Here is a 26,651-nt window from a genome sequence, read left to right as displayed (position 1 = left end):
CACTGCAAGCTCCGCCTCCCTGGTTCACGCCATTCTCCTGCCTCAGCCTCCCGAGTAGCTGGGACTACAGGCACCCACCACCACGCCCAGCTAATTTTTTTCATATTTTTTTTTTTAGTAGAGACAGGGTTTCTCTGTATTAGCCAGGATGGTCTCCATCTCCTGACCTCGTGATCCTCCCGCCTCGGCCTCCCAAAGTGCTAGGATTACAGGCGTGACCCACCGCACCCTTTTTCTAAGACAGGATTATGGGAACTCTGAACTGTCTAAGCAGAAGATGTGTGTCTGAGAACAAAACTGGAATGAACAAATCTATAAAGCAATAGAACAATAACCCCAACAAAGACAGCATGATTCACATTGCAAATGACAGGAAGAAAAAATAAACAAGGGAGCGTTCACCTCAGAAAAGACAACCACTATGACAATGATGAGACCTGAGATAACAAAAATAAAAGGACAGCAAGCCCTGTGGAAAACAAAGCCCTTCGGAATAGATTTTTAAAATCTAGCTACAACCTGTTTCCAAGAGACAAGCCTAATGCAAAGTGAATCAAAAGCATTAAGGGGAAAAAAGTGGGGGTGATCTAAAATACATCAGAAAAACAAAGGAAATAGAACAGTAATACTAATTTTAAAAAATACTTCTATTAACGGCCAGGCGCGGTGGCTCACGCCTGTAATCCCAGCACTTTGGGAGGCTGAGGAGGGCGATCACCTGACATCAGGAGTTCGAGACCAGCCTGGCCAACATGGTGAAACCCCGTCTCTACTAAAAATACGAAAATTAGGCAGGCGTGATGGCGCACACCTATAATCCCAGCTACTTGGGAGGCTGAGGCACAAGAATGACTTGATCCCAGGATGCGCAGGTTGCAGTGAGCCAAGATGGCACCACTGCGTTCCGGCCTGGAGTGACAGAGCGAGACTCTGTCACACACACACACACACACACACACACACACACACAAAGCCTAGTTAACGTGATAGACAGTACTTTAGGCTAAAGGACTGTACTTTAGATTGAAGACCTCTCTGAAGAGATAATACTTTTAGCTGAGATCTTAGAAAAAAAAATTATTACCTTTTTTTTGGCAGGGGCAGAGACTTTCTCTGTGGCCCAGGCTGGGGTGCAGTGGCTCAATCATAGCCCACTGCAGCGTCCACCTCCCAGGCTCAACTGATCCTTTCACCTCAGCCTCCCAAGTAGCTGGGACCACAGGCATAGCCACCACACCCAGCCAACTTTTTAATGTTTTGCAGAGATGGGGTCTCAATATGTTACCCAGGCTGGTCTCAAATTCCTAGCCGCGAGCAATCCTCCTGCCTTGAACTCCTAAAATGCTGGGATTACAGGTGTGAGCCACTGCACTTGGCTTATTAGCCAATGCTAACATATTAAATGAATCTATATATTGCTAGGCAGAGCAGCTTACAAAATGCCAGAATGCATAATCAAACGGGACAGGCTCAATGAATGATTACACTGTGCTTAATGGCTAAGCTCAACACCTTGATATAGCTTTATGATTTGCAGAAAATTTTTAATAATGGTCCCTATAAGAATCACCTGTAGGCCAGGCACGGTGGCTCACGCCTGTAATCCCAGCGCTTTGGGAAGCCAGGGCGGGTAGATCACCTGACATCAGGAATTCGAGACCAGTCTGACCAACATGGTGAAACCCCATCTATACTTAAAAAATACAAAAATATGCCAAGCATGGTGCTAATTTCTGTGGCATGTACCTGTAGTCCCAGCTACTCTGGAGGCTGAGGCAGGAGAATCACTTAAACCCAGGAGGCGGAGGTTGCAATGAGATGAGATTGCACCACTGCACTCCAGCCTGGGCGACAGACTGAGACTTCTTCTCAAAAAAAATTAATACAAAATAAAAAATAAAAAAACACACAACAACAAAAAAGAATCACCTGTAATTTAAAGTAAATTCCAGTAATTTTACTAAATTGCTAATTTTAACCTAAAACTCACCAATTTTGGACAAAATCAGACACATAACCAAAAGCATTTTGGACAGAATATTATTTCACAGTAGGTAGTATAATCTCCCCCAAAGACAAAAACATTTATGGACATCTATGAGGTAAAGAAAAGGCTGGGCACAGTGTCTCACGCTTGTAATCTCAGCACTTTGGGAGCCCGAGGCGGGTGGATCACTTGAGACCAGGAGTTCACGACTAGCCCGGGCAACGTGACAAAACCCCATCGCTACAAAAAATACAAAAATTTAGCTGGGCATGGTGGCAGACGCCTGTATTCCCAGCTACTCAGGAGGCTGAGGTGGGAGGAACACCTGAGCCCAGGAGGTAGGGGCTATAGTGAGAAGTGATCGTGCCACTGCACTCTAGTCTGGGTGACACAACAAGATCCTGTCTCAAAAAAAATAAAATAAAATAAAATAAATAAATAAAAAAAGGGGGAAAAAAACACTGATAGAAAAAAAGATTTTGTCAAAAAACATAAAATTCTGCTTTGTGGTTTTAAAGTATTTTCACTATAATTGCCATTTATTTTTATTATAGGACTCAGATAAGGGGAAAAGTCTTTTAAGAGTTATTCATGGCCAAGCATGGTGGCTCATGCCTGTAATCCCAGCACTTTGGGAGGCCAAAGCGTGTGGATCACCTGAGGTCAGGAGTTCGAGACCATCCTGGCCAACATGGTGAAACCCTGTCTCTATTAAAAATACAAAAGTTAGCCAGGCGTGGTGGCACATGCCTGTAATCCCAGCTACTCGGGAGGCTGAAGTAGAAGAATTGCTTGAACCTGGGAGGCGGAGGTTGCAGCGAGCCAAGATCGTGCCACTGCATTCCAGCCTGGGCGACAAGAGTGAAATTCTGTCTCAAAAAAAAGAGTAATTATTTCAGTAGAAATATAAGAATTGTTGACAAAACTAAAATTGAGCTAAAGATTAACAAACTATTCTCAGTCTGACTGAACAAAATACAAAAGAAACAGGATTTAAATAACAGAATTAATAAATGTTAGATAATAGATACATAGCAAGAAATATAGGCCTGGTACCCTGGCTCACACCTGTAATCCCAACACTTTGAGAGGCCAAGGCAGGAGGATCACCTGAAGCCAGGAGTTTGAGACCAGCCTGGGCAACATACGGAGACCCTTGTCTTTACAAAAAATTTTTTAAAATTAGCCAGGCATGGTGGTGAGTGCCTGTGATCCCAGCTACTCGGGAGGCTGAGGTGGGAGGATCACTTGAGCCCGGGAAATGGAGGCTGCAGTGAGCCATGCACTACCACTGCACTCTAGCCAGGGTGACAGAACAAGACCTTGTCTCAAAAAAAAAAAAAAAAAAAAGAAAAGAAAAGAAAAATGAGGCCGGGCGTGGTGGCTCAGGCCTGTAATCCCAGCACTTTGGGAGGCCAAGGCAGGTGGATCACCTGAGGTCAGGAGTTCGAAACCAGCCTGGCCAACATGGCGAAACCCCATCTCTACTAAAAATACAAAAAAAAAAATAGCTGGGCATGGTGGCGCATGCCTGTAATCCCAGCTACACAGGAGGCTGAGGCAGGAGAATCACTTGAACTCAGGAGGCGGAGGTTGCAGTGAGCCAAGATCGTGCCACTGCACTCCAGCCTGGGCAACAGAGCGAGACTCCATCTCAAAAAAAAAAAAAGAGAAAAAGAAATACATATGCTTTTCAAAAATACATAGAACATGTATTTAAAATGATAATATATCAGGCCAAATAAAAACTTAAAAAAATTCCAAAGGCAGAAATTGCACAAGTCAAATTATCTGATAAAAACAAACTATAAATAAATAACGTCAGGTTAACAAAAAAGTCAAAATATTTAGAACTTTTAAAAAGCCTGCACATTGTGCACATGTACCCTAAAACCTAAAGTATAATAATAAAATTTTAAAAAATCATTTATAGAAATTATTTTGGGGGAAAGAAGAAATTAAAATGGCAGCTTCTGTTTATGTACAAAATAACAAAAGGAACCCTACCTTTCAAAACTGATAAGATGTGAACAACCCTGTAATCAGAGGCAAAATTGTTAAGTGTTTTTATTCAGAAATAATTTTAAAAATAAAATGTCTCACATAAAAGAAGTATGAAAAAGAACAAAATGACCCAAAGTAGCAGGTAGATAGAATCAAACATAATAAAAGCAGACATTACTGAAACAAATAATAGAAATAAATGTTAAATAAAACCATGACCTGGGTCTTTGATGAGATCAATAAAATAAAACTCTAGAGAGGCGGGGTGTGGTGGCTTACACCTGTAATCCCAGCACTTTGGGAGGCCCAGGCCAAAGAATCACTTGACCCCAGAAGTTGGAGAACGGCCTGGGCAACATAGCAAGACGCTATATATCTTCTACAAAAAATACAAAAATTAGCCAGGCATGGTGGTGCATGCCTGTGTTCCCAGCTACTTACTTGGGAGACTGAGGCAGGAGGATTGATTGAGACTGGGAGGTCAAGGCTACAGTGAGCAGTGGTCACACCACTGCATGGCCTGGGTGACAGAGTGAGATCCTATCTCAAAAAGAAAAAAAAAAAAAACGCCAAACAAACAAAAACCTCTAGAGAGACTTATCAAGGAAAATAGAGCACATATTTCAAAATTTGGAAACAAAGGCCGGGCAGGCGGCTCATGCCTGTAATCCCAGCACTTTGGGAGGCCGAGGCGGGTGGATCACTTCAGGTCAGGAGTTCAAGACCAGCCTGGCCAACATGGTGAAACCCCGTTTCCATTAAAATACAAAAATTAACCAGGCATGATGGCGCGCACCTGTAATCCCAGCTGTTTGGAAGGCTGAGGCAGGAGAATCGTTTGAACCCAGGAGGCAGAGGTTGCAGTGAGCTGAGATCGTGCCACTGCACTCCAGCTTGGGTGACAGAGCAAAGCTCCATCTCAAAAAAAAGAAAAAAAAATGGAAATCAAACACAGACTTTAGCCAAAAATACAGTGGAGACTTAGAAAGCTGTAAGAGAATATTTTGTCAATTCTATGCTAATAACATTACATTTTTGAGATAATTTTATGCCACTTTTTTTTTTAAGCCAAGTTATATGGTGAATGTTGCTTTCTAGTAGATTTCCTAAAAACAGCATTTCCTACATTCCTAAAATATGCTGGGTTTTCTTTGGTACTATCTTATTTAAGATAAGATATTCATAAGTGAGTTTTGTTATATAGTTGTTCTTTGTGACATGATTTTCAAGTTTTGATGTGGCTTTGACAAAAAGTACGAATATCTTTTATTTCTCCGTGCCTGGATACAATTTATATAGAAGCAGAATTGCTTATTTCTTGGCTATTTGGAAGACTTTATCTAAAACTTCTGTGGGTCTGGTGGATTTGGGGTGGGAAGCTGGTTAACATTTACAGTTTTGTTTCTGCTTACTGTTTTATTTCAGAGTTCTAAAACTGTGGACAATTAGTTACATTTTTCTAGAAAGTAATCTACTTCATTCAGATTTTCAAATTTAATTGCACAGTTTTGCAAGGTACAAAGCCATTTCATTTCCTCTTTGTTATGTTATTCCTCCACCCTGTTTCTTTTTGTTTTTTGTTTGTTTGTTTGTTTGTTTTTGAGGCAGAGTCTCACTCACTCTGTTGCCCATACTGGGGTGCAGTGGTGTGGTCTTGGCTCACTGCAACCTCTGCCTTCCCAATTCAAGCAATTCTCCTGCCTCTGCCTCCCGAGTAGCTGGGATTACAGGCGTGCACCACCATAACCAGCTAATTTTTGTATTTTTAGTAAAGACAGGGTTTCACCACGTTGGCCAGGCTGGTCTTGAACTCCTGACCTCAAGTGATCTACCTCGGCCTCCCAAAGTGCTGGGATTACAGGTATGAGCCACAGAACCCCACCCACTCTGTTTCTAATGTTGTGTTTTTGAGCTTTCTTCCTTTATTTTTCTGATTAGTTAACTTTTCAATTATTTATTTTCCTCTAACCAACTCACCCCAAAGAGTTTGCTCTACATTAATTAATTCTATTTTTTTATGTATTTTCTTTTCTTTTTTTTGTTTTGAGTCAGGGTCTCACTCTGTCACTCAGGCTGGAGTGCAGTGCAGATCATTGTTCACTGCAACCTCTGCCTCCCTTACTCAAGCGATCCTCCCACCTCAGCCTCCCGAGTAGCTGGGACTACAGGCGCACGCTACCACGCCCGGCTAATTTTTGTATTTTTTGTAGAGTTGGAGTTTTGCCATGTTGCCCAGGCTGGTCTTGAACTCCTGAGCTCAAGCAATCCACCCGCCTCAGTCTCCCAAAGTGCTAGGATTACAGGCAGGACCCACTGCACCCCGCCATTATTTTATTTTCTAATTCGCCCATTTATTATTTTCTTCCTTCTTATTTCTTAGAATAATTTGTTGTTTTTCTAACTTCTTTGAGTGAATACTAAATTCACTTACTTTCTTTGTCCTGCTTTACTTATGCCTTTGTTTAGGGCTCCGTTCTACTTAACAATCCAGTTTTAACCATAGGACAGCAGTTTTGCTATGTATTAACTTCATTTCATTATTCAAGATGTTGAGAAATTTGGGTTTAAATTTTTTCTTTGATCTGTCTCTCTCTGTGTCTCTCTCTCCCCGTGCCCTCAAAACACGTTCCCTTTGACGGAGTGGTGGGTGGTAGAATTTTCCCCTTCCAATTTTGTTGGTCTTGCTCTGTTACCCAGACTGGCTGCAGTGGTGCAAACATGGCTCACGGCAGCCTCTATCCCCTGGGCTCAAGCAATCCTCCTCCTTTAGCCTGCCAAGTAGCTGGAACTACAGGTGTGCACCACTATGCCAGGATAATGTTTGTATTATTTGTAGAGACAGGGTCTTGCTATGTTGTCCAGGCTGGTCTCAAACTCCTGGGTTCAAGCGATCCTCCTGCCTTGGCCTCCCAAAGTGCTGGGATTACAGGCAAGAGCTATCACACCCAGCCCTATCTTTCTTGTATTGTGACTAGAAAGTGGTCTCTACTCTTTCTCCATTTTGAATTTTGTTAAGATTTTCTTCTTGGCCTGATACATCATCTATTACCATGAAAATTCCACAGGAACATAAAAGATGTATCCTCTGTTATTAGTGTATAGCATTCGACATAAACTAAAAAGTCGGCCTTATTAAATATACATTCAGATCCTCTAAATTTTTATTTTTAATTTTTTTATCTACTGCAGGCTGGGAGATATGAGCAATAGTCATATGTTAGTCTTGGTGTCTGTTGGAAGCTGATGCTGTAATTATTTTGATGCCATTTTTTTTTTTAACTTTTTATTTCCGTAGGTTTTTGGGGAACAGGTGGTGTTTGGTTACATGAGTAAGTTCTTTAGTGGTGATGTGTGAGATTTTGGTGCAGCCATCACCCAAGCAGTATACACTGAACCCAGTTTGTAGTCCTTTATCCCTCACCCCCTTCCTACCCTTTCTCCCTGAGTCCCCAAAGTCTGTTGTGTCATTCTTATGCCTTTGCATCCTCATAGCTTAGCTCCCACTTATGAGTGAGAACATATGATGTTTGGTTTTCCATTCCTGAGTTACTTCACTTAGAATAATAGTCTCCAATCCCATCCAGGTTGCTGCAAATGCCATTAATTCATTCCTTTTTATGGCTGAGTAGTATTCCATCATTCATATATACATATCAGTTTTTTTATCCACTCGTTGATTGATGGGCATTTGGGTTGGTTCCACATTTTTGCATTTGTGAATTGTGTGAATTGTGCTGCTATAAACATGTGTGTGCAAGTTTGAGGCCATTTTCTGTTGTGTTCTCACATTGAAGCTTTAGCCTCTTAGTGCCCTTTGTCATTATAAAATGCCACCATTTGTCTAGGTTGCCTCCCTTAACCTTAGATTCAACATTGTCTGATATTAATATCATGAATTCAGCTTTCTTTTTCTTTTTTCTTTCTTTTTTTTTTTTTTTCTGAGACGGAGTCTCGCTCTGTCGCCTAGGCTGGAGTGTAGTGGCGTGATCTCGGCTCATTGTAAGCTCTGCCTCCCGGGTTCACACCATTCTCCTGCCTCAGCCTCCCGAGTAGCTGGGACTACAGGCACCCGCCACCGCGCCAGGCTAATTTTTTGTATTTTTAGTAGAGACGGGGTTTCACCACGTAAGCCAGGATGGTCTCGATCTCCTGACCTCGTGATCCACCCACCTTGGCCTCCCAAAGTGCTGAGATTACAGGCGTGAGCCACTGCGCCCAGCCCAGCTTTCTTTTTCTTAACCTTTATCTGCTATGTCTTTAAAAAAAATTTTATTTTCAGTAGCTTTAGGGGTACAAGTGGTTTTTTGTTACGTGAATGAATTATGTAGCGGTGAATTCTGAGATTTTAGTGCGCCTGTCAAAGGAGGAGTGTACATTGTACCCCTAATGTTCAGTTTTTCACCCTTAGCCCCCCTCCCACCCTTCCACTTCTGAGTCTCTCAAGTCCATATCACTGGGTAAGGTATGTCTTTGCTTATACTTTTAATTTCAGTTTTCCTAAGAAACTGTATGGCATATTTTTTTTGTTTTCAACCAAAGTAAGGTTTTGCCTTTTTGACCTCACCTAAAAGTCTTTCTCTTTAAATTGCTTTGTTTTGTTTTGTTTTGGAGACAGAGTCTCACTCTGTCCCCAGTCTGGAGTGCAGTGGCGCCATCTTGGCTCACTGCAACCTCCACCTCCCAGATTCAAGCAATCCATCTGCCTCAGCCTCCCGGGTAGCTGGAATTACAGGCACCTGCCACCACGCCCAGCTAATTTTTGTACTGTTAGTAGAGATGGGGTTTCAACATGTTGGCCAGGATGGTCTTGATCTCTTGACATCGTGATCCGCCCGCCTTGGCCTCCCAAAGTGCTGGGATTACAGGCGTGAGCCACCTTGCCCAGCCTACATCCTTATTCTTTACAGCATAATATTCTGTAGTGTAAATGTGTCACACTTTACCATACTCTTATTGATGGTGCAATTAACTCATTAATGGAGCGAGTAATTAATGCCCAGTGTGGCAAGGAAACAGAGACACGATCATGTTTCTACAGTACTGGTAGAGTTTTTAACTGATACAGTCCCCAAAAGGTATAATATATCAAAGATCTTAAAAACATATGTACCCTGTAGTCCTAGCTGCTTGGGCGGCTGAGGAAGGAGGACTCCTAGAGCCCAGGAATTCAAGGGTGCAGTGAGCTATGATTGCACCACTGCACTCCAACCTCGGCAATGGAGTGAGATACTGCCTCTAAAAACCAAGCAACCAACATACAAAAATCTGTGCTCTTTAATTCATGTATAGAAATTTATCTTAAGATAATTATATGGCTGGGCATGGTGGCTCATGCCTATAGTCTCAGCACCTTGGGAGGCTGAGGCAGGAGGATTACTGGAGTCCAGAAGTTCCAGAACAGCCTGAGCAACATGGTGAGACATCATCTCTATTTTAAAAAATAAAAAAAAATTCCCCGTCTCTATAAAAAGTGCAAAAAGTTAGCCAGGCGTGGTGGCGCACACCTGTGATCCCAGCTACACAGGAAGCTGAGACTGTGGAATCACTTGAGCATGGGAGGTTGAGGCTGCAGTGAGCCATGATCGTGCCACCGTACTCCAGCCTGGGTGTCAGAGCAAGACCCTGTCTCAGAAAAAAAAAAAAAAAAAAAAGGATAATTAGATAATTATAGAAGAGCCTAATGATTACTCTGCAAGAATCATTATGGGTGCCTTATTTGGAAGAGTAAAAATGTTGGAAACAACCCAAATATCCAGCATTAGGGGAAATGGTTGAGAAAATTACAAATCCATCCAGTGGAATCTACAGGGCCATTAGCAGTGCAAGCAGGTGGTGAAGGGACCTTCATCTTATTTGCAGAGAGGCCACGCATAGGCATGCTGGCAGGTGTATTTTTCAGTGTACTTTCACTGACCTTATAATATGTGGAAATCATTCTTTAATTCTGGCAATAGAATCCTCGTCCTGGTTCTGGTGAAGGCATGACAGCCGTGGGCATGCATGTATATGCTGGTGTATAGGCACACACACATACATGCTCAAACTCTTAAACAGGAGCTTCTGCAAATGTGTGTAATAAGCTGGAGAAAGTCATTTTCACCAGCATCACCTCCATGAAGAGCACTGGGTTTATTTGAAAGAAATTTCTTGATGAATTGCTTAGAAGAGGATATGAGATCACAAATGATCTCAGTGTGTTCAGAACTGCCTTGCAAGAGGCAAGCAGGGGCCTCTTTCAGTTTACTCCAGAGGAAGTGAGAAGAGAGAAGAGGGAGTGGGAAGATGTGTCGGGGAGTCCCCAAGACACACTCAGGTATGACGATTTGCTGCAAAGACTTGCAGAACTCAAAAAAGCTGTTGTATTCACAGTTACAGCTTGGATGCGGATTAAAAATCAGCAAAGGGGCCAGGCACAGTGGCTCATGCCTGTAATCCCAGCACTTCGGGAGGTCGAGGCCAGTGGCCTCGTCACTTGAGCTCAGAAGTTCGAGACCAGCCTGGCCAACATGGCAAAACCCTGTCTCTACTAAAATATGAGAATTAGCCAGGCATGGTGGCTGGCGCCTGTAATTGCAGCTCCTTGGGAGGCTGAAGCAGGAGAATCATTTGAACCTGGGAGGTGGAGGTTGCAGTGAGCCAAGATCCAGCCACTGCACTCCAATCTTGGCGACAGAGCGAGACTCCATCTCAAAAATAAATAAATAGATAAACAAAATCAGCAAAGGGAAAAGGTGCTCAGGGCAGAATCCAGGCAGGAGCTTCCAGATGTACCCTCCTAGATAGTCATATGTGCAGTGCTTAATTCACCCAGCAATGATGTGTGACAGCACACACAAAACACTGCCAACCAGGGGAACTCACTTGAGCCTTAGTGTCCGTGGCTTTTCTTGGGGATCAGTTACCCAGTGTCCAGCCCCTCCAGAGGTCAGGCTGATACAGCATGACCCCAGGCACCCACCATAAATCGTGTTGTTAGCATCAGCTATCTGGCATGGCCCAAGGCCCCAGATATACAGAAGCCCTCTTATCAGGCAGAATATTTTACGCCGTTAGCAGTTATCTTGCAGGAACAGGTGAAGGGCCAGTCCTTCCTCTGAGATGTGCAGGGTTTAACCGTCCCAAGCCTCTTGAGTTAACCCTGTAGTGAACAGAAGAGAAGGGGAAATGAAAGTAAGGAGGCTGGGAGTGGTGGCTCATACCTGTAATCCCAGCACTTTACGAGGTGAAAGCAGAGGCGGGTGGATCACGTGAGGTCAGGAGTTTGAGACCAGCCTGGCCAACATGGCGAAACCCCATCTCTACTAAAAATACAAAAATTAGCTGAGCATGGTGGCGCTCACCTGTGATCCCAGCTATTCGGGAGGCCGAGGCAGGAGAATCGTTGCACCTTGGAGATGGAGATTGCAGTGAGCTGAGATTGTGCCACTGCACTCCAATGTGGGGGACAGAGTGCGACCCTGTCTCCAAATAATAAAATAAAAAATAAAGTAGAGAGATATCAGAAGACTCTTGTGTATGGGGTGCCTTGCAGTAATCCCCAAATCTCACACACACACACACACACACACACACACACACACACACAAGAAATCCCAAATACCTTTCTGTAAATGAAGGCCGAGTTTTGCATCAGAGAAAAAGTGTTTGATTGAGGCGAGGGTGGTGGAGAACAGAAGTGACGACAGACAGAAGCCAGGAGAAGTAAGGTACGAGGCTCCGCAGAATCACGGGATGGTTGCAGCCAGATTCTAACATCAGAGGGGCAAGATTTGAAGTGGAGAGGCTGATCTGATGAGGAGGAAGGACAAACTAGCTTATTTATTTATTTGTTTGTTTATTTTAGAGAGAAGGTCTCACTCTGTCGCCCAGGCTGGAGTGCAGTGGTTAGTGCAATTATAGCCCACTGCAGCCTTGAACTCCTGGGCTCAAGCCATCCTCCCACCTCGGCCTCCCTAGTAGCTGGGACTACAAGCACATGTTTTTAAACCTGGCTAATTTTTTAAAAATTTTTCTTATAGAGACGGGATCTTGCTATGTCGCCCAGGCTGGTCCTAAACTCCTGACCTCAAGCAATCTTCCTATCTTTGTCTCCTAAAGCGCTGGGATTACAGGCATGAGCCACTACATTCAGCCTGGAAAGAATTGGTAAATGGCCCCATCCCAGTTGAGTCAAAGACTCAGAGAATCAGGGCGGAGCATTAGGTTTTCATTGCCTTTTAATTCATTGGGTGAATCTAATGTGTAGCCAGGGTTGAGACCCACTGCTCAAAGGTGTTTTCTTCACAGTCATAACAATAGTCTTGTTCCATATTACCTTAAAATAGTTTCTCAACCTCAGCACTATGCATATTTTGGGTAGGATAATTCTTTGTTCTGAGAGGCTGTTTGGTAGATTGTAGGATGTTTCTTTGGCAGTATCCCTGGCCTTTACCCCACTATAGGCTGGTAGCACTCCCTTCCCAGTTATGACAATAAAAAATGTCGCCAGGCATTGTCAGTGTGCCCTAGCTGGTCAAAATCTCCTCTGGTTGAGAACTACTGCCTTGTAAGAATTATTGAAGGTGTCACTTGTGGAAAATTTGATTGCAGGGACAACTCTTTCCCTGCAACTCGTCTGTCTATGCTCTGCTAGTATATCGATCACATCTTTGTGAGGTGTTGGTGGTGGTGCGGGGCAGCTGATTGCGGTTCCTTTTCAGTGGAAAGTTGTGAGTGGTTGTACTGAAGAAATGGTACATACCAGCATAAATGGGAAACCTTCCGAGTGTTTGTGAGAAATGATGTTCAAGAGACTAAATGGGCCAGGAGCGGTGGATCACACCTGTAATCTCAGCACTTTGGGAGGCTGAGTTGGAAGGATAGCTTAAAGTCAGGAGTTTGAGACCAGCCAGGGCAGCATAGCAAAACCCCATCTCTACAAAAATTTAAAAATTAGATGGGCAGCCAGGCGCAGTGGCTCATGCCTGTAATCCCAGTACTTTGGGAGGCCAAGGTGGGTGGATCACGAGGTCAGGAGATTGAGACCATCCTGGCTAACACAGTGAAACCCCGTCTCTACTAAAAATACAAAAAAAAAAAAAAAATTAGCCAGGCGTGGTGGTAGGCGCCTGTAGTCCCAGCTACTCGGGAGGCTGAGGCAGGAGAATGGCATGAACCTGGGAGGCGGAGCTTGCAGTGAGTCGAGATCACGCCACTGCACTCCAGCCTGGGGACAGAGCGAGACTCTATCTCAAAAAAAAAAAAAAAAAAAAAAAAAAATAGATGGGCATGGTGACACATGCCTGTGGTCCCAGCTACTCAGGAGGGTGAGGTGGGAAGATCACATGAGCCCCGGAGGTCAAGGCTGCCAATGAGCTATCGGCACTGCACTCCGGCACAGATGACAGAGCAAGACCCTGTCTCAAAATATATATATATATATATAAAAATATAAAAAATATATATATAAAATATATATATATAAATATAAAATATATATATAAATATAAAATATATATATATGGCAGGGGCAGGGGCAGTGGTGACAGCTGGAACAAATCTCAACTCCAACATTTACTCACTGGCTTATCTTGGTTGTCTAGTTAGTTTTTACTAACCGAAGGCACTCCAAAACTTAATTGCTTAAAAGAACACCACTCTTGGCTGGGCGCGGTAGCTCACACCTGTAATCCCAGCATTTTGGGAGGCTGAGGCAGGTGGATCACTTGAGATCAGGAGTTCGAGAGCAGCCTGGCCGATATGACAAAACACCATCTCTACTAAAAATACAAAAATTAGCAGGGCGTGGTGGCATGCGCCTGTAGCCCCAGCTACTCAGGAGGCTGAAACAGGAGAATTGCTTGAACCCAGGAGGTGGAAGTTACAGTGAGCCAAGATCATGCCACTGCACTCCAGCCTGGGTGACAGAGCAAAACTCCATCTCAAATAAATAAATAAAAATAAAAAGAACACCACTCTTTACTGCTTATGAGTCCATTGGTCAGTGGGGGTGGTTTTCCTGGTCTCATCTGGACTTTTTAATGTATCTGTGATCAGCTGCTGGCTGGAGTGGTGGCTCTGCTGATCTTGGCTGGGCTCTGTCCCATGCCTGGGCCTCAGCTAGAACAAATGGACTCCTGTCACCCTGCAGAAGGCAGGCCTGGCCCCATGCACATGGCAACAACAGGGTTCCCAAAGAATTCCCAGGAAACTGACAAGGCCTCTTGAGGCCCAGACTTGGAACTGACCCATCATGCCATCTGCTGCACTATTGTGGTCCAAGTAGATCACAAGGCCAGTGGGCAGGAAAACGGATTTCTTTCTTAATAAGAGGAGCTGCAAAGTCACTTAGTAAAGTGACCGCACTGTGACAGACAGGGAGGAGATGAGAATTGTGGTCAATCTACCACATTTGGGAAAACTACTGAACCTCATTAAGCCTCAGTTTTCTCATCTGTAGAATAGGAATATTATTACCTACCCCAGAGTTGTTATGAAGATTCAATGACTAGTGCATAGTTAGTGCACTACTAATGATAGCTATTATTGTTGTCATATCATTCCACTGTTTAATATATTTCAGTAGGCTGGGCATGGTAGCTCACACCTATAATCCCAGCACTTTGGGAGGCTGAGGCAGGAGGATCACTTGAGGCCGGGAGTTCGAGACCAGCCTGGGCAACATACCAAGAAAATTTTTTTAGTTAGCCGGGTGTGATGGCACATGCCCATAGTCCCAGGTACTCAGAAGGCTGAGGCAGGAGAATCTCTTGGGCCCAGAATTTTGAGGCTGCAGGGAGCTAGGATTGCACCACTGCACTCCAGTCATGGCAACAGAGCAAGACCCTGTGTCTTAAAACATTACATATATATAGGCTGGGTCTGGTGGCTCACGCCTGTAATCCCAGCATTTTGGGAGGCCGAGGCTGGCATATCACCTGAGGTCGGGAGTTCAAGATCAGCCTGACCAACATGGTGAAACCCTATCTCTACTAAAACTACAAAAATTAGCCAGGCATGGTGGCGCATGCCTGTAATCCCAGCTACTTGGGAGGCTGAGGCAGGAGAATCACTTGAACCCGGGAGGTGGAGGTTGCGGTGAGCCAAGATTGTGCCAAGCCAAGATCATGCCATTGCACTCCAGCCTGGGCAACAAGAGGAAAACTCCGTCTCAAAAAGAAAAGAAAAGAAAAGAAAAAAGTTACATATATATATATATATGTATATGTGTATTTCAGCGCTTGCACTTTACTCAGTGAATAAGTGCACTTTACAAAGCCTTCATGATCTGGGCCAGTCCCTCGGCTCTACCCCACTTCCCCCACTGGGCTTCAGTGCCTCTGAACTACTTAAGCTGTCTGAAACTGGCATCACACTTGCCTCCATTTTTATCACCAAGGCCGTGCTTTCCACCTGGCATTGGCCACCGGAACAATTAGACTCAGCAGAGATGCAGTCTGCTCTAGGGACTACTTCTTACCCTGCCTTTCCCGCCCCCTCTGAGAAGAGGTAATTATTCACCCTTAATTAAGGCCAGCCATGACCTTAGATGGGAAAGAACATGGAACATTTGATGTCATTGAATTACACAGTGAGAAAGTCATTCTTCCTTTGGTTGCTTTGCAGCACTTCTGATTAAAAAGGAAAAAGTTTCATTTTGTGCTAGTGTGCCTTTAACACCTCTCTGAGCCTTGCCAACCTCCCTTTTGAACAGAGTGAGCCTGAGTCTCTGAAAGTTCAACAGGAAAAGGGTATTAGCTAGAATGCAACGACACACAATTAGTCTCATTGTTTTTATTTTTATGGGTTTTTTTTTCATGGCAAGTGATGCTAATTTCACATTTTCCACCGTGCGATCCAGATTTCTTCAAACCACATTTATTTGACCAATGAAAGGGGGATCAATTTAAAGGGACATAAAGCCTTAAATAAATAACAATGTGAGTGGTAGTCAGGACAAAAATAGAGAGGGGAAACTTGAGGGAAGAGTTTGGGAAAATCCTGAAATAAATCAGCTATACAATCTCTTCTAATAAAAATCCTGGCCGGGCACTCACACTTATAATCCCAGCACTTTGGGAGACTGAGTCGGGTGGACTGCTTCAGCCCAGGAATTCGAGACCAGCCTGGGCAACATAGTCTTTACAAAAAATTTAAATATTAGCTGAGTGTGGCAGCGTGCCCCTGTAGTCCCAGCTACTCGGGAGGCTGAGGTGGGAGGATCACTTGAGCCCAGGAGGCAGAGGCTGCAGTGAGCTGAGATTGCAACACTGCATTCCAGCCTGGGCAACAGAGCAAGACTCTGTCTCAAAAAAAAAAAAAAAAAAATCCTATAGCTCCCATAGGACTCCCTGGTTGTTTGTTGAGTCATGCCTTTGTTGGACACTAGATTCACAGTCTATGAGGGCGGTGACCGTGTCTTCTCAGCCTTTGCTCCCAGCTCCTTAGAAAACTGCTGGCAAATTCAAGCACTCCGGTACCATTCGTGGGAGAGGACTGAGTCGCCAGTGATTCATCATCCTGTCCTCAGCTGAATTGTGTAATCCCCACGGTGCTGGCAGGAGGAGGAATAACAGTACTTGTTTTAGTAGTAAGAGTAGTAATAGTAATAGTAGCACCAATAGTAATAGGAGTAGTTGTTATAGTAATAGTAGCAACCATTTACTGGGTTCATTATATGAGCCAAGTATTAGGCTTAACGCTCTATACATCCACTCATTTTGTTCTCATTATAACCCTATGAGGCAGCTACTTTTTGTTTTTTTTTTAGACAGAGTCTCACTCTGTCACCCAGGCTGGAGTGCAATGGCGTGATCTTGGCTCACTGCAACCTCTACCTCCCAGGCTTAAGCGATTCCCATGGCTTATCCTCCCTAGTAGCTGAGACTACAGGTGCATGCCACCATGCCCAGCTAATTTTTGTATTTTAAGAAGGGATGGGGTTTCACCATGTTGCCCAGGCTGGTCTTGAACTCCTGAGCTCAAGCAATCCACCCACCTCGGCCTCCCAAAGTGCTGGGATTACAGGCGTGAGCCACCACACCCAGCCAGCTGTTCTTATTATCTCCATTTTACAGATGAGGACATTGAGGCTTAATGCGGGAAAATAATTTGCCCAAAGCCACTTAGCTGGGAAGTGGCAGAGCTGGGAGTCTAAGGTCAGTCTCACTCCGAGGTTGGTGCCCTTCAGGACCGCAGAGACAACCCTTCCCGCAAGGGTCTCCTAGATGCAATGCATTGCACCTTTCTGGAGGCTACGGGGCTACTGTTTCAGCAATTCATGTATAATGTAAGGGAATTCTGAAGCAGTCTGGATATTTAAATGATGTCTTAGTAATGTAAAAATCTGCTTCTCTTCAATCTATATTCTCTTCAAATTCAGTAGACTATCTGAGAACTCTCCTGTCTGTACTCCCTCTCCAAATACCCGCTTGGCCCCACCTGTGCCCTGCTCAGCCTCCGATCTCTCTCATTTCACTGAAGAAATGAGATTCGGATGGAAAAATACTGGTACAAGCTTGACCGAGCTTCTCTAACAGACACTGTGCATCACGCATCAGCTGCTGCTGTTGCTATGGTGACAGCCACAATTTCTCCCAGACAGCTTGGGTCTGAAGGGAGGGTGGACCCTTGGGGAACAAGTGGATCTCTCCAACCTGTCAGTCCCTCTCACCTTGTCCGTTTCTCTCGCCTCCCCCACTCCCGCCAGCCCCCACACTTCCTTAGATGATGCTGACAGGGGGTACCAGCACCCCCAGGCCATTGTAATTAGCATCTGGCCATGATCCCAGTCTCCTGGCAGCACATTCCTCATCTTCCTCGCCAGCCAATCTCCTTCCCCCGGCAACCCTCCGACAGCACTGCAGCAGCTGCCGCACCGACAGCCTCCGCACCAAGGTCACCCACCACCAGCACCAGCAATGACGAAGCACCCGCCTGCTCCCTGGGTGGACATGACACCGTTAATGCCTCACTGTGTCTAAACCATTTGGGGTCAGAAAATTGTGATTCTAAAAAAAAGAGAGGTTGTCCTTAGGAAGATGGGTGAGGCTAAACTCCAGTTGCTGGAGGGGCTAAGAGATTCATATGGCTTAAGTTTCATCACTTAAGTTCTCCAGGAGAGAGGGAACTGAGCAGGAGGGGCATAAGACATTCCAGAAGGGTGAGGAAAGAATGAGACAAGTTTGCGCATTGATGCGGCTTGGACTCTGGGGTGCTGAAGATGATGGTGGTGATGAGGTGGAGGGTGCTGGTTGGAATGATGGTTATGGCAATGGCTCATTTATTCAGCATCCATGATGTGCCAGACACTGCACTAGGCACTGTGCAGGCACTCTGCCCTGCAGTTCTCGCACTGCCTGGGGAGTAGAATGTGGTACCCATGTGGTGGCTACTGTCACTGCACCCATTTCACAGATGGGGAAATTGAGCCTAGAAAACACCCCGAGGAAACAATCAGACGAATCCAAAATGTGAGACGTTTCCATGACAACTAGCCCGGATGAACTCTTAAAAATATCAATGTCAGGCCAGGTGCAGTGGCTCACGCCTGTAATCCCAGCGCTTTGGGAGGCTGAGGCGGGAGGATCGCTTGAGCCAAGGAGTTCAAGACCAGCCTGGGCAACATAGTGAGACTCTGTCTTAATAAAATTAAAAAATAAAAATCAGTGTCATTTACAAAAGGGTAGAAATCTTTTCTAGAAAAAAAGAGTAAAGAGACAAAAACCAAATGCAGTTTCTGATCCTACATTGGATCCTGACCAGAAAAATTAAAATAGTCATGAAAAGACATTTGAGGGACAGTTGGTGAAATTTTAATATGGACAGCATGTGAGATTGTGTTAGGAAATCATTTTTAATTTGCTTTAAGAGTGATTTGGGAGTTGTGTTTGTGTAGGAAAATGTTCTTTGTTTATTTTATTTTATTTTTTGAGACGGAGTCTTGCTATGTCACCCAGGCTAGAGTGCAGTGGCGTGATCTCGGCTCACTGCAAGCTCCGCCTCCCAGGTTCACGCCATTCTGCTGCCTCAGCCTCCCCAGCAGCTGGGACTACAGGTGCATGCTGCCACGCCCGGCTATTTTTTTTTTCTTTGTATTTTTAGTAGAGATGGGGTTTCACCGTGTTAGCCAGGATGGTCTCAATTTCCCGACCTCGTGATCCGCCCTCCTCGGCCTCCCAAAGTGCTGGGATTACAGGCATAAGCCACCGCGCCCAGCCCTTTGTTTATTTTTTATTTGTTGATTTTTTTTTGAGACAGGGTCTCACTAAGTCGCCCAGGCTGGAGTGCAGTGGTGTGATCACGGCTCACTGCAACCTCAACCTCCTGGGCTCAGGCGATTCTCCCATCTCAGCCTCCTGAGTAGCTGGGACTACAGGCGTGTACCACCACGCCTGGCTAATTTTTGCTATTTTTAGTGGAGATGGGAGACTTGCCATATAGCCGAAGCTGGTCTCCAACTCCTGGGCTCAAGTGATCCTTCCACTTCAACCTCCCAAAGTGCTGGGTTTACAGGCATGATGAGCCACTGTGCCTGGCCTGTTCTTCTTATATGATACAGGCTCAAGTATTTAGAGAAGTGTCATGATGCCTGTAACTTACTTGTAGATATACTTACATACATATACATGTATTTGCATATAAATACAGCAAAATATCAACAATTTTTGAACCTAGATAGTTCATCATTGTGTCATCAATAGTACTATTCTGGCTGGGCACAGTGGCTCATACCTGTAATCCCAGCACTTTGGGAGGCCAAGGCAGGAGGATTGCTTGAGCCCAGGAGTTCAAGATCAGCCTGGACAACATAGTGAGACCCCCATCTCTACAAAAAATATTTAAAAACTTAGCCAGGCGTGATAGCACACACCTGTAGTCCCAGCTACTCAGGAGGCAGATGTGGAAGAATTGCTTGAGGCCAGGAGTTTGAGACCAGCCTGGGCAACAAAGCAAGACTCCCTCTCTACAAAAATTTTTTAAAAATTAAAAATAAAAATAAAAAAAGATAGTGCTATTCTTTCAACTTTTCTGCATGTGTACAAACTTTAATAATGAGAGTCCTGAGGGTAAGTAGAAAAGTAAGTAACTTGCCCAAGATTGAAGGTCACACAGCTATCAAATTTCGAAGTGAACTCAAATCTGGTCCACTGGGCTTCAAAGCTGTGTTCTGGAACTGTGTTCCACAGCCTTCCCAGAGAAAGGGCTTCACTCACCGAGGTACACCCATGGGTCCACTTTGCAAGGGGCCATGTCCCAGGCAAAGATAAAAAAGTAGATTCTGGCAGAGTGTGAGAATCCCACCAGCTCAAGCAGTGAAACAATCTTCCAACAACTCATTCAGGAAATTTATTTTATTTATTTATGTTTTTGAGACAGGGTCTCACTCTGTCACCCAGGCTGGAGTGCAGTGGTACAATCATGGCTCACTGCAGCCTCAACCTCCCTGGCTTAGGTAACCCTCCCACCTCAGCCTCCCAAGAAGGTGGGACTATAGGCACACGCCACTGTGCCCAGCTAATTTTTGTAGAGACAGAGTTTTGCCATCCCAGGGCTGGTCTCGAACTCCTGGGCTCAAGCGAACTACCTGCTTCGGCCTCCCAGAATGCTGGGATTACAGGCATAAGCCACCATGTCCGGCCTCAAGAAATATTTTTGTGAGACAACCGTATAACGGGCACTAGCTGAAGTGATGCAGTTGTCAATGACAAAAGTCCTCGCCCTCGTGCAGCTTGGTGCATCCACGTCAGGTAACATTCTCAGAAGAGCTTGGCATCAGATACCATCCAAAACATTTCCATCATAGTTACAGCCGAGGAAAGGGAGCCGGGAACCACAGTCTTTAGTCTATGATCTTTTTTGTTTTTTCTTTTTTTGAGACAGGGTTTGGCTATGTCACCCAGGCTGGAGTACGGTGGTGTGATCATAGCTCACTGTAGCCTTGACCTCCTCCGCTCAAGTGATCCTCCACCTCAGCCTCCTGAGTAGGTGGAACTACAGTCTTGTGCCACCACGCCAGCTATTTTTTTATTTCTAGTAGCAGCAAAGTCTCAATGTGTTGCCCAGGCTGGTCTCAGTTAAATTAAGTTTAAATTCAATAGAGAATCGCTTGAGCCCAGGAATTCAAAGCTACAGTGAGCTATGATCATGCTACGGCACTCCAGCCTGGGTGACAGAGCGAGATTCTGTCTCAAACTATGTGTATATATATATATAAAAAAAAAATATACGTATATATTTATATATATATATATATATGGTGGTATAATATATAATATAAAAATAAAATAGTATGAAATGATTCAGGGTGCCCTAAACAGTGAGTTACCAGTTTGCCAGGATGGCGTTAATAATCTGGAACTAATTGGAAAGAGACTTTGCAAGTTATAGAATCTGGACTTTAGGTGAAAGTGGGCCATCCTTTCCTCTCCATTGCAACAGAGTTCCACATAAAAGCAGGCAAATTCAATGTATTGTGACAGAAGCTGAGGCTCTGTAAAGTAATCCTTTTAAATATTATTTATTCTCTTACGACACTGCCCCCACCATACACACACACACACACACATCTTTGTCTAAGTCTGAACAATCATGTGAAGTAAACTTTTCTTAAAAGGATCACAAGAAAGATTATGGAAAGACTGCCAAAGTAACCATCTCTGTCAAGCCACCCAAATTCTCCACCCACCAAGCAGCGGCGGCTCACACCTGTAATCCCAGCACTTTGGGAGGCCAAGGCAGGAGGATCACTTGAGCCCAGGAGTTCAAGACTAGCTTGGGCAACATTGAGACCCCTGTCTCTACAAAAAAAAAAATTTTTTTAATTAGCCAGTTGTGGTGGCATGTGCCTGTAGTCCCAGCTACTCAGGAGGCTGAGGTGGGAGGATTGCTGGAGCCCAGGAGTTCAAGGTTGCAGTCAGCTATGATGACACCACTGCACTCCAGCCTGAGTGACAGATCGAGACCCTGTCTCAAAAAATCAAAAACATTCTCCAACCAACACCAATTTTATGTAATTTTATAATCCCAACATGGGGGAAATAGTCAAAGAAACACAAACCATGTTGTGGACAGACAGAACACATTGGAATAAATTGCAAGAGCAGTACAAAAAGATATTTTGCATGAAAAATGCTGTGATTCTTAGATGGTACATGCCTGAATTTCCTAAGATTTCAGGCTGCCAAAGGATACAGATGCAGTTTAGCTATAAAAGAGGCTATCCAGACCAGGCACTGTGGCTCACACCTGTAATCCCAGCACTTTGGGAGGCCGAGGCGAGTGGATCACCTGAGGTCAGGAGTTCGAGACCAGCCTGACCAACATGGTGAAACCCATCTCTACTATAAATACAAAAAATTAGCCGGGCATGGTGGTGCACAACTGTAATCCCAGCTACTCAGGAGGCTGAGACAGGAGAATTGCTTGGACCCAGGAGGCAGAGGTTGCAGTGAGGTGAGATCATGCCACTGCACTCCAGCCTGGGCGACAGAGTGACACACTCTCTCTCTCTCTCTCTCTCTCTATATATATATATATATATGTATATACACATATATCTATACACACACACATATATACACACACTCATATACACACACACACAGACACACACACACACACATATATATATGGAGGCTATACAGTATCTAAATGGGGACTCATTTTTGATATGGGAGTACCCACATAGGGTCTAGGAATTCGTACCACCTCATCCTTTGCATTCCTAGAGACCTTTGCTGCTCTGTCTGCTGGAGGTTACACAACCTCATCATCACAGAGTCCAGGATGTCCCACCCTTGGTTTTTCTTCCTACTCTTTTCCCACTTGTCCCAAGCAATCCTGTTTATCTTGCCTACTGGAACTATTCCCCACCAATGCATTAGGGCTAAATGGAAAAGGAAGGGCTGGCAGCCTCCCAGAGAATGAAATAACCTCAAGAATGGACATTTAATTCTGATAATGCCTTAGAATTCATATATGTGCCAATAAGATAAAAAGAATCAAAAATGATTTACACCCACTTATCTCCATTTGCTCACCTCTCAATCACTCCTCAACCTTCTCCCCTGCCCACTCCCTGCTTCTAAAATTGTTCTCATCAAGGTCACTGATGGCCTCCTTTTTGCACCAATGGAGACTTCTTGATTTCTTTCATTTTTTATTTTATTGTATTTATTTATTTAAGATGGAGTCTTTTGCTCTGTTGCCCAGGCTGGAGTGCAGTGGTATGCTCTTGGCTCACTGCAACCTCCACCACCCACATTCAAGCAATTCTTCTGCCTCAGCCTCTCAAGTAGCTGGGATTAAAGGCATGCACCACCTTGCCCAGCTAATTTCATTTTTAAGACAAGTTCTCACTCTTTCACCCAGGCTGGAGTGCAATGGCATGATCATGGCACATTGCAACCTCAACCTCCCAGGCTTAAGTGATCTTCCCACCTCAGCCTCCGGAGTAGCTGGGACTCAGGCACACACCAACACACCTGGCTAATTTTTTATTTTTTGTAGAGACAAGGTCTTGCCGTATTGCTCAGGCTGGTTTTGAACTCCTGGGCTCAAGCAATCCACCCCCGTCAGCCTCCCAAAGTGCTGGGATTATAGGCGTGAGCTACCACACCCGGCCAAGACTTCTTGATTTCTTGACTGCATTTGATCACTCTCCTTCCTTCCAGTTCTCTTCTCTGCAGAGTCTGTGACATCCCACTCCTATCTCTCTGAGTGCTCTTTCATCTTTTATTTTTACTTGTTCCTTTTACTTTTTGTTTTCTTTTCCCCGTGCCTTAGAAATTCCCATTCTTCAAGGTTCCTCTAGCCTTCTTTCCTCTCTGCTTTCACTGGTGTGGCTTTAAATATCACTGTGTGCCGCTAACTTTTTACTGTCTGTCGCCAATTCAGGCATCACTTCTGGGCTGATGTCCAGTTACCTCCTGAACGTCATCTGGTTGTCCTACAGACTCCTTAAATTCAACATGTCCAACCCTGGCCTTCTCATCCTTCCTTAAATCTATTCCCTGTCCAGTTTTCTTTTTCTTTTTCTTTTTTTTTCCTGACAGAGTCTCACTCTGTTGCCCAGGCTGGAGTGCGGTGGTGTGATCCCGGCTCACTGCAACCTCCACCTCCCACGTTCAAGTGATTCTCATGCCTCAGCCTCCTGAGTAGCTGGGTTTACAGGCACCCGCAACCACGCCTGGCTAATTTTTGTATTTTTAATAGAGACGGGGTTTCGCCAGGTTGGCCAGGCTCCTCTAAAACTCCTGACCTCAAGTGAACCGCCCACCTTGGCCTCCCAGAGTCCTGGGATTACAGATGTGAGCCACAGCGCCCAGCCCCATGTTCAGTTTTCTTTTGCTCATGGAAAGGCATCAGAATCTACCAGCTGCCCAAACTTGAAACATGGGAGTTCATCCCGAGCTCCTTCCATCAGCTCACTCACCGCCTGCAATCAGTCACAGACCATGTGAGTCTCCCTGTGAAAAAGCGCGTGAATTACACAGCAACTGTCTTGTTTCCTATGCTCATGATCTCTCCAGTGGCCTTGTCTTGTCTCTGTTCTTCAGTAAACTCCATGAGGGTTTGAGCTTTGTCTGTCTTGTTCCCCCTTTTATCCTCAGTACCTAAAATAGTGCCGGGCGCAAAGTAGGTAGTCAGTACATATCTGTTGGATGAATGAATAGTTTATTACCTCCTCCCTTGAACTGTTTGTTTTCTCTGTTCCCTCCTTTCATATCCGTTGCCCGCGTGATTGCTGGATGATCTTTGCTTTGGTAGGTGTCCTGCAAGATGGTGCCAGGGATTCTTGCCTTTTGATATTCATACCCTTGTACAATCCCCTCCCCGTGACGTGAGTGTGGGCTGGATGTAGTGAAACACTTCTAATAAATAGAATATGGGGCTGGGTGCAGTGGCTCATGCCTGTAATCTTTGGGAGGCCGAGGTGGGCGGATTGCCTGAGCTCAGGAGTTCCAGACCAGCCTGGGCAACATGGCAAAACCCCATCTCTACTAAAAATACAAAAGATTAGCCAGGTGTGGTGGGGCACATCTGTAATCCCAGCTACTCTGGAGGCTGAGGCATGAGAATCACTTAAGCCCTGGAGGCAGAGGTTGCAGTGAGTTGAGATCGTGCCACTACACTCCAGCCTAGGCAATACAGTGAAATCCTGTCTCAAAAAAAAAAAAAAAATAGGCTATGGCAAAAGTGATGGAATGCCACTTCCAGTATTAGGTGATAAAAAGCTTCTGTCGTGCATGTCTTTGCTTCCTTGTCCCTCTCTGAGAGAAGACAGCTATTATGCTGTGAGCTGTCCCATGGAAAGGCCCACCTGGCAAGGACCTGAAGAGAAATCTCCAGCCAACAGCCATCAGGGAGATCTGCTGATGACCAGTGCATGAGCTTAGAAGCGGATTCTCCCAGCCAGGCATGGTGGCGCATGCCTGTAGCCCCAGCTACTTGAGAGGCTGAGCTGAGAGGATCACTTGAGCCTGGGAGGTCAGAGCTGTAGTGAGCCAAGATTATACCACTGCACTTCAGCCTGGGTGACAGAGTGAGACCCTGCCTCAGAAAAGATTCTCCCAACTTGAGCCATCACATGAGACCATCCATAGTCCTGGCCAACACCTTGATTGCAACCTTGTGAGAGACTGTGAGATAATATTTGTTGTTTTAAGGTACTGAGTTCTGGGGAAAATTGTTATGCAGATATAGATAAATAATACATGACCCAAGGCTCCATTTCAAACTGCAAACTCTAAACCCTCTAATGACCTGAATTAACTGTGTATATACACACTAGTGGTTCAGAGAGACTAAGTCAATCTAAAAATACTAAAATGAAAAGACCTTTAAGACATTGAATTTTTTTTTTTTTTTTTTTTTTGCGATGGAGTTTCACTCTTGTTGCCCAGGCTGGAGTGCAATGGCACAATCTCGGCTCACCGCAACCTCTGACTCCCAGGTTCAAGCAATTCTCCTGCCTCAGCCTCCTGAGTAGCTGGGATTACAGGCATGTACCACCACGCCCGGCTAATTTTGTATTTTTAATAGAGACAGAGTTTCTCCATGTTGGTCAGACTGGTCTCAAATTCCCAACCTCAGGTGATCCGCCCACCTTGGCCTCCCAAAGTGCTGGGATTACAGGCTGAGCCACTGCTGTCTCAAATTCCCAACCTCAGGTGATCCACCCACCTTGGCCTCCCAAATGCTGGGATTACAGGCTGAGCCACCGCGCCCAGCCAAGACATTGAATTTTTTTTTTCTCTTGAGACAGGGTCTCTCTCTGTTGCCCAGGCTGGAATGTAGTGGCACAGTCTTGGCTCAATGTAGCCTCGACGTCCAGGGCTCAAGCGATCTTCCCACCTGAGCCTACTAAATAGCTGAGACTACAGGCACATACCACCATACCTGACTAATTTTGGTTTTTTGTTTTTTTTCAAAGACGGAGTCTTGCTCTGTTGCCCAGGCTGGAGTGCGGTGGCATGATCTCAGCTCACTGCAACCTCTGCCTCCTGGGTTCTAGCAATTCTCCAGCCTCAGCCTCCCAAGTAGGTGGGACTACAGGCACAGGCTGCCACGCCTGCCTAATTTTTTGTATTTTAGTAGAGACGAGGTTTTACCACGTTGCCCAGGCTGGTCTCGAACTCCTGAGCTCAGGCAATCCACCCGCCTTGGCCTCCCAAAGTGC

At 45.0% G+C, this 26,651-nt stretch overlaps 2 protein-coding genes across 2 annotated transcripts in view; one reads left to right on the top strand and one right to left on the bottom strand.

The window, feature by feature from the left end:
• TNRC6A (trinucleotide repeat containing adaptor 6A) overlaps window positions 1-26,651 on the top strand; it is a 186,885-nt gene that overhangs the window by 11,996 nt on the left and 148,238 nt on the right. The gene's annotated exons all lie outside the window — the stretch shown is intronic.
• On the bottom strand, window positions 9,608-10,518 carry LOC100579904 (putative uncharacterized protein FLJ45256; the record flags this gene model as incomplete). The annotated part of the gene is given in 2 exon segments (XM_012505172.2): window positions 9,608-10,063; window positions 10,066-10,518. Coding segments are annotated over 2 exon segments (594 nt in total), but the record flags the coding sequence as incomplete, so codon positions are not given.

The sequence above is a fragment of the Nomascus leucogenys genome, chromosome 2 (genome assembly GCF_006542625.1).
Source record: "Nomascus leucogenys isolate Asia chromosome 2, Asia_NLE_v1, whole genome shotgun sequence".
Taxonomy (NCBI): Eukaryota; Metazoa; Chordata; class Mammalia; order Primates; family Hylobatidae; genus Nomascus; species Nomascus leucogenys.
Note: the sequence above shows the minus strand (reverse complement) of the source record. Positions and strands in the feature narration are given on the sequence as shown.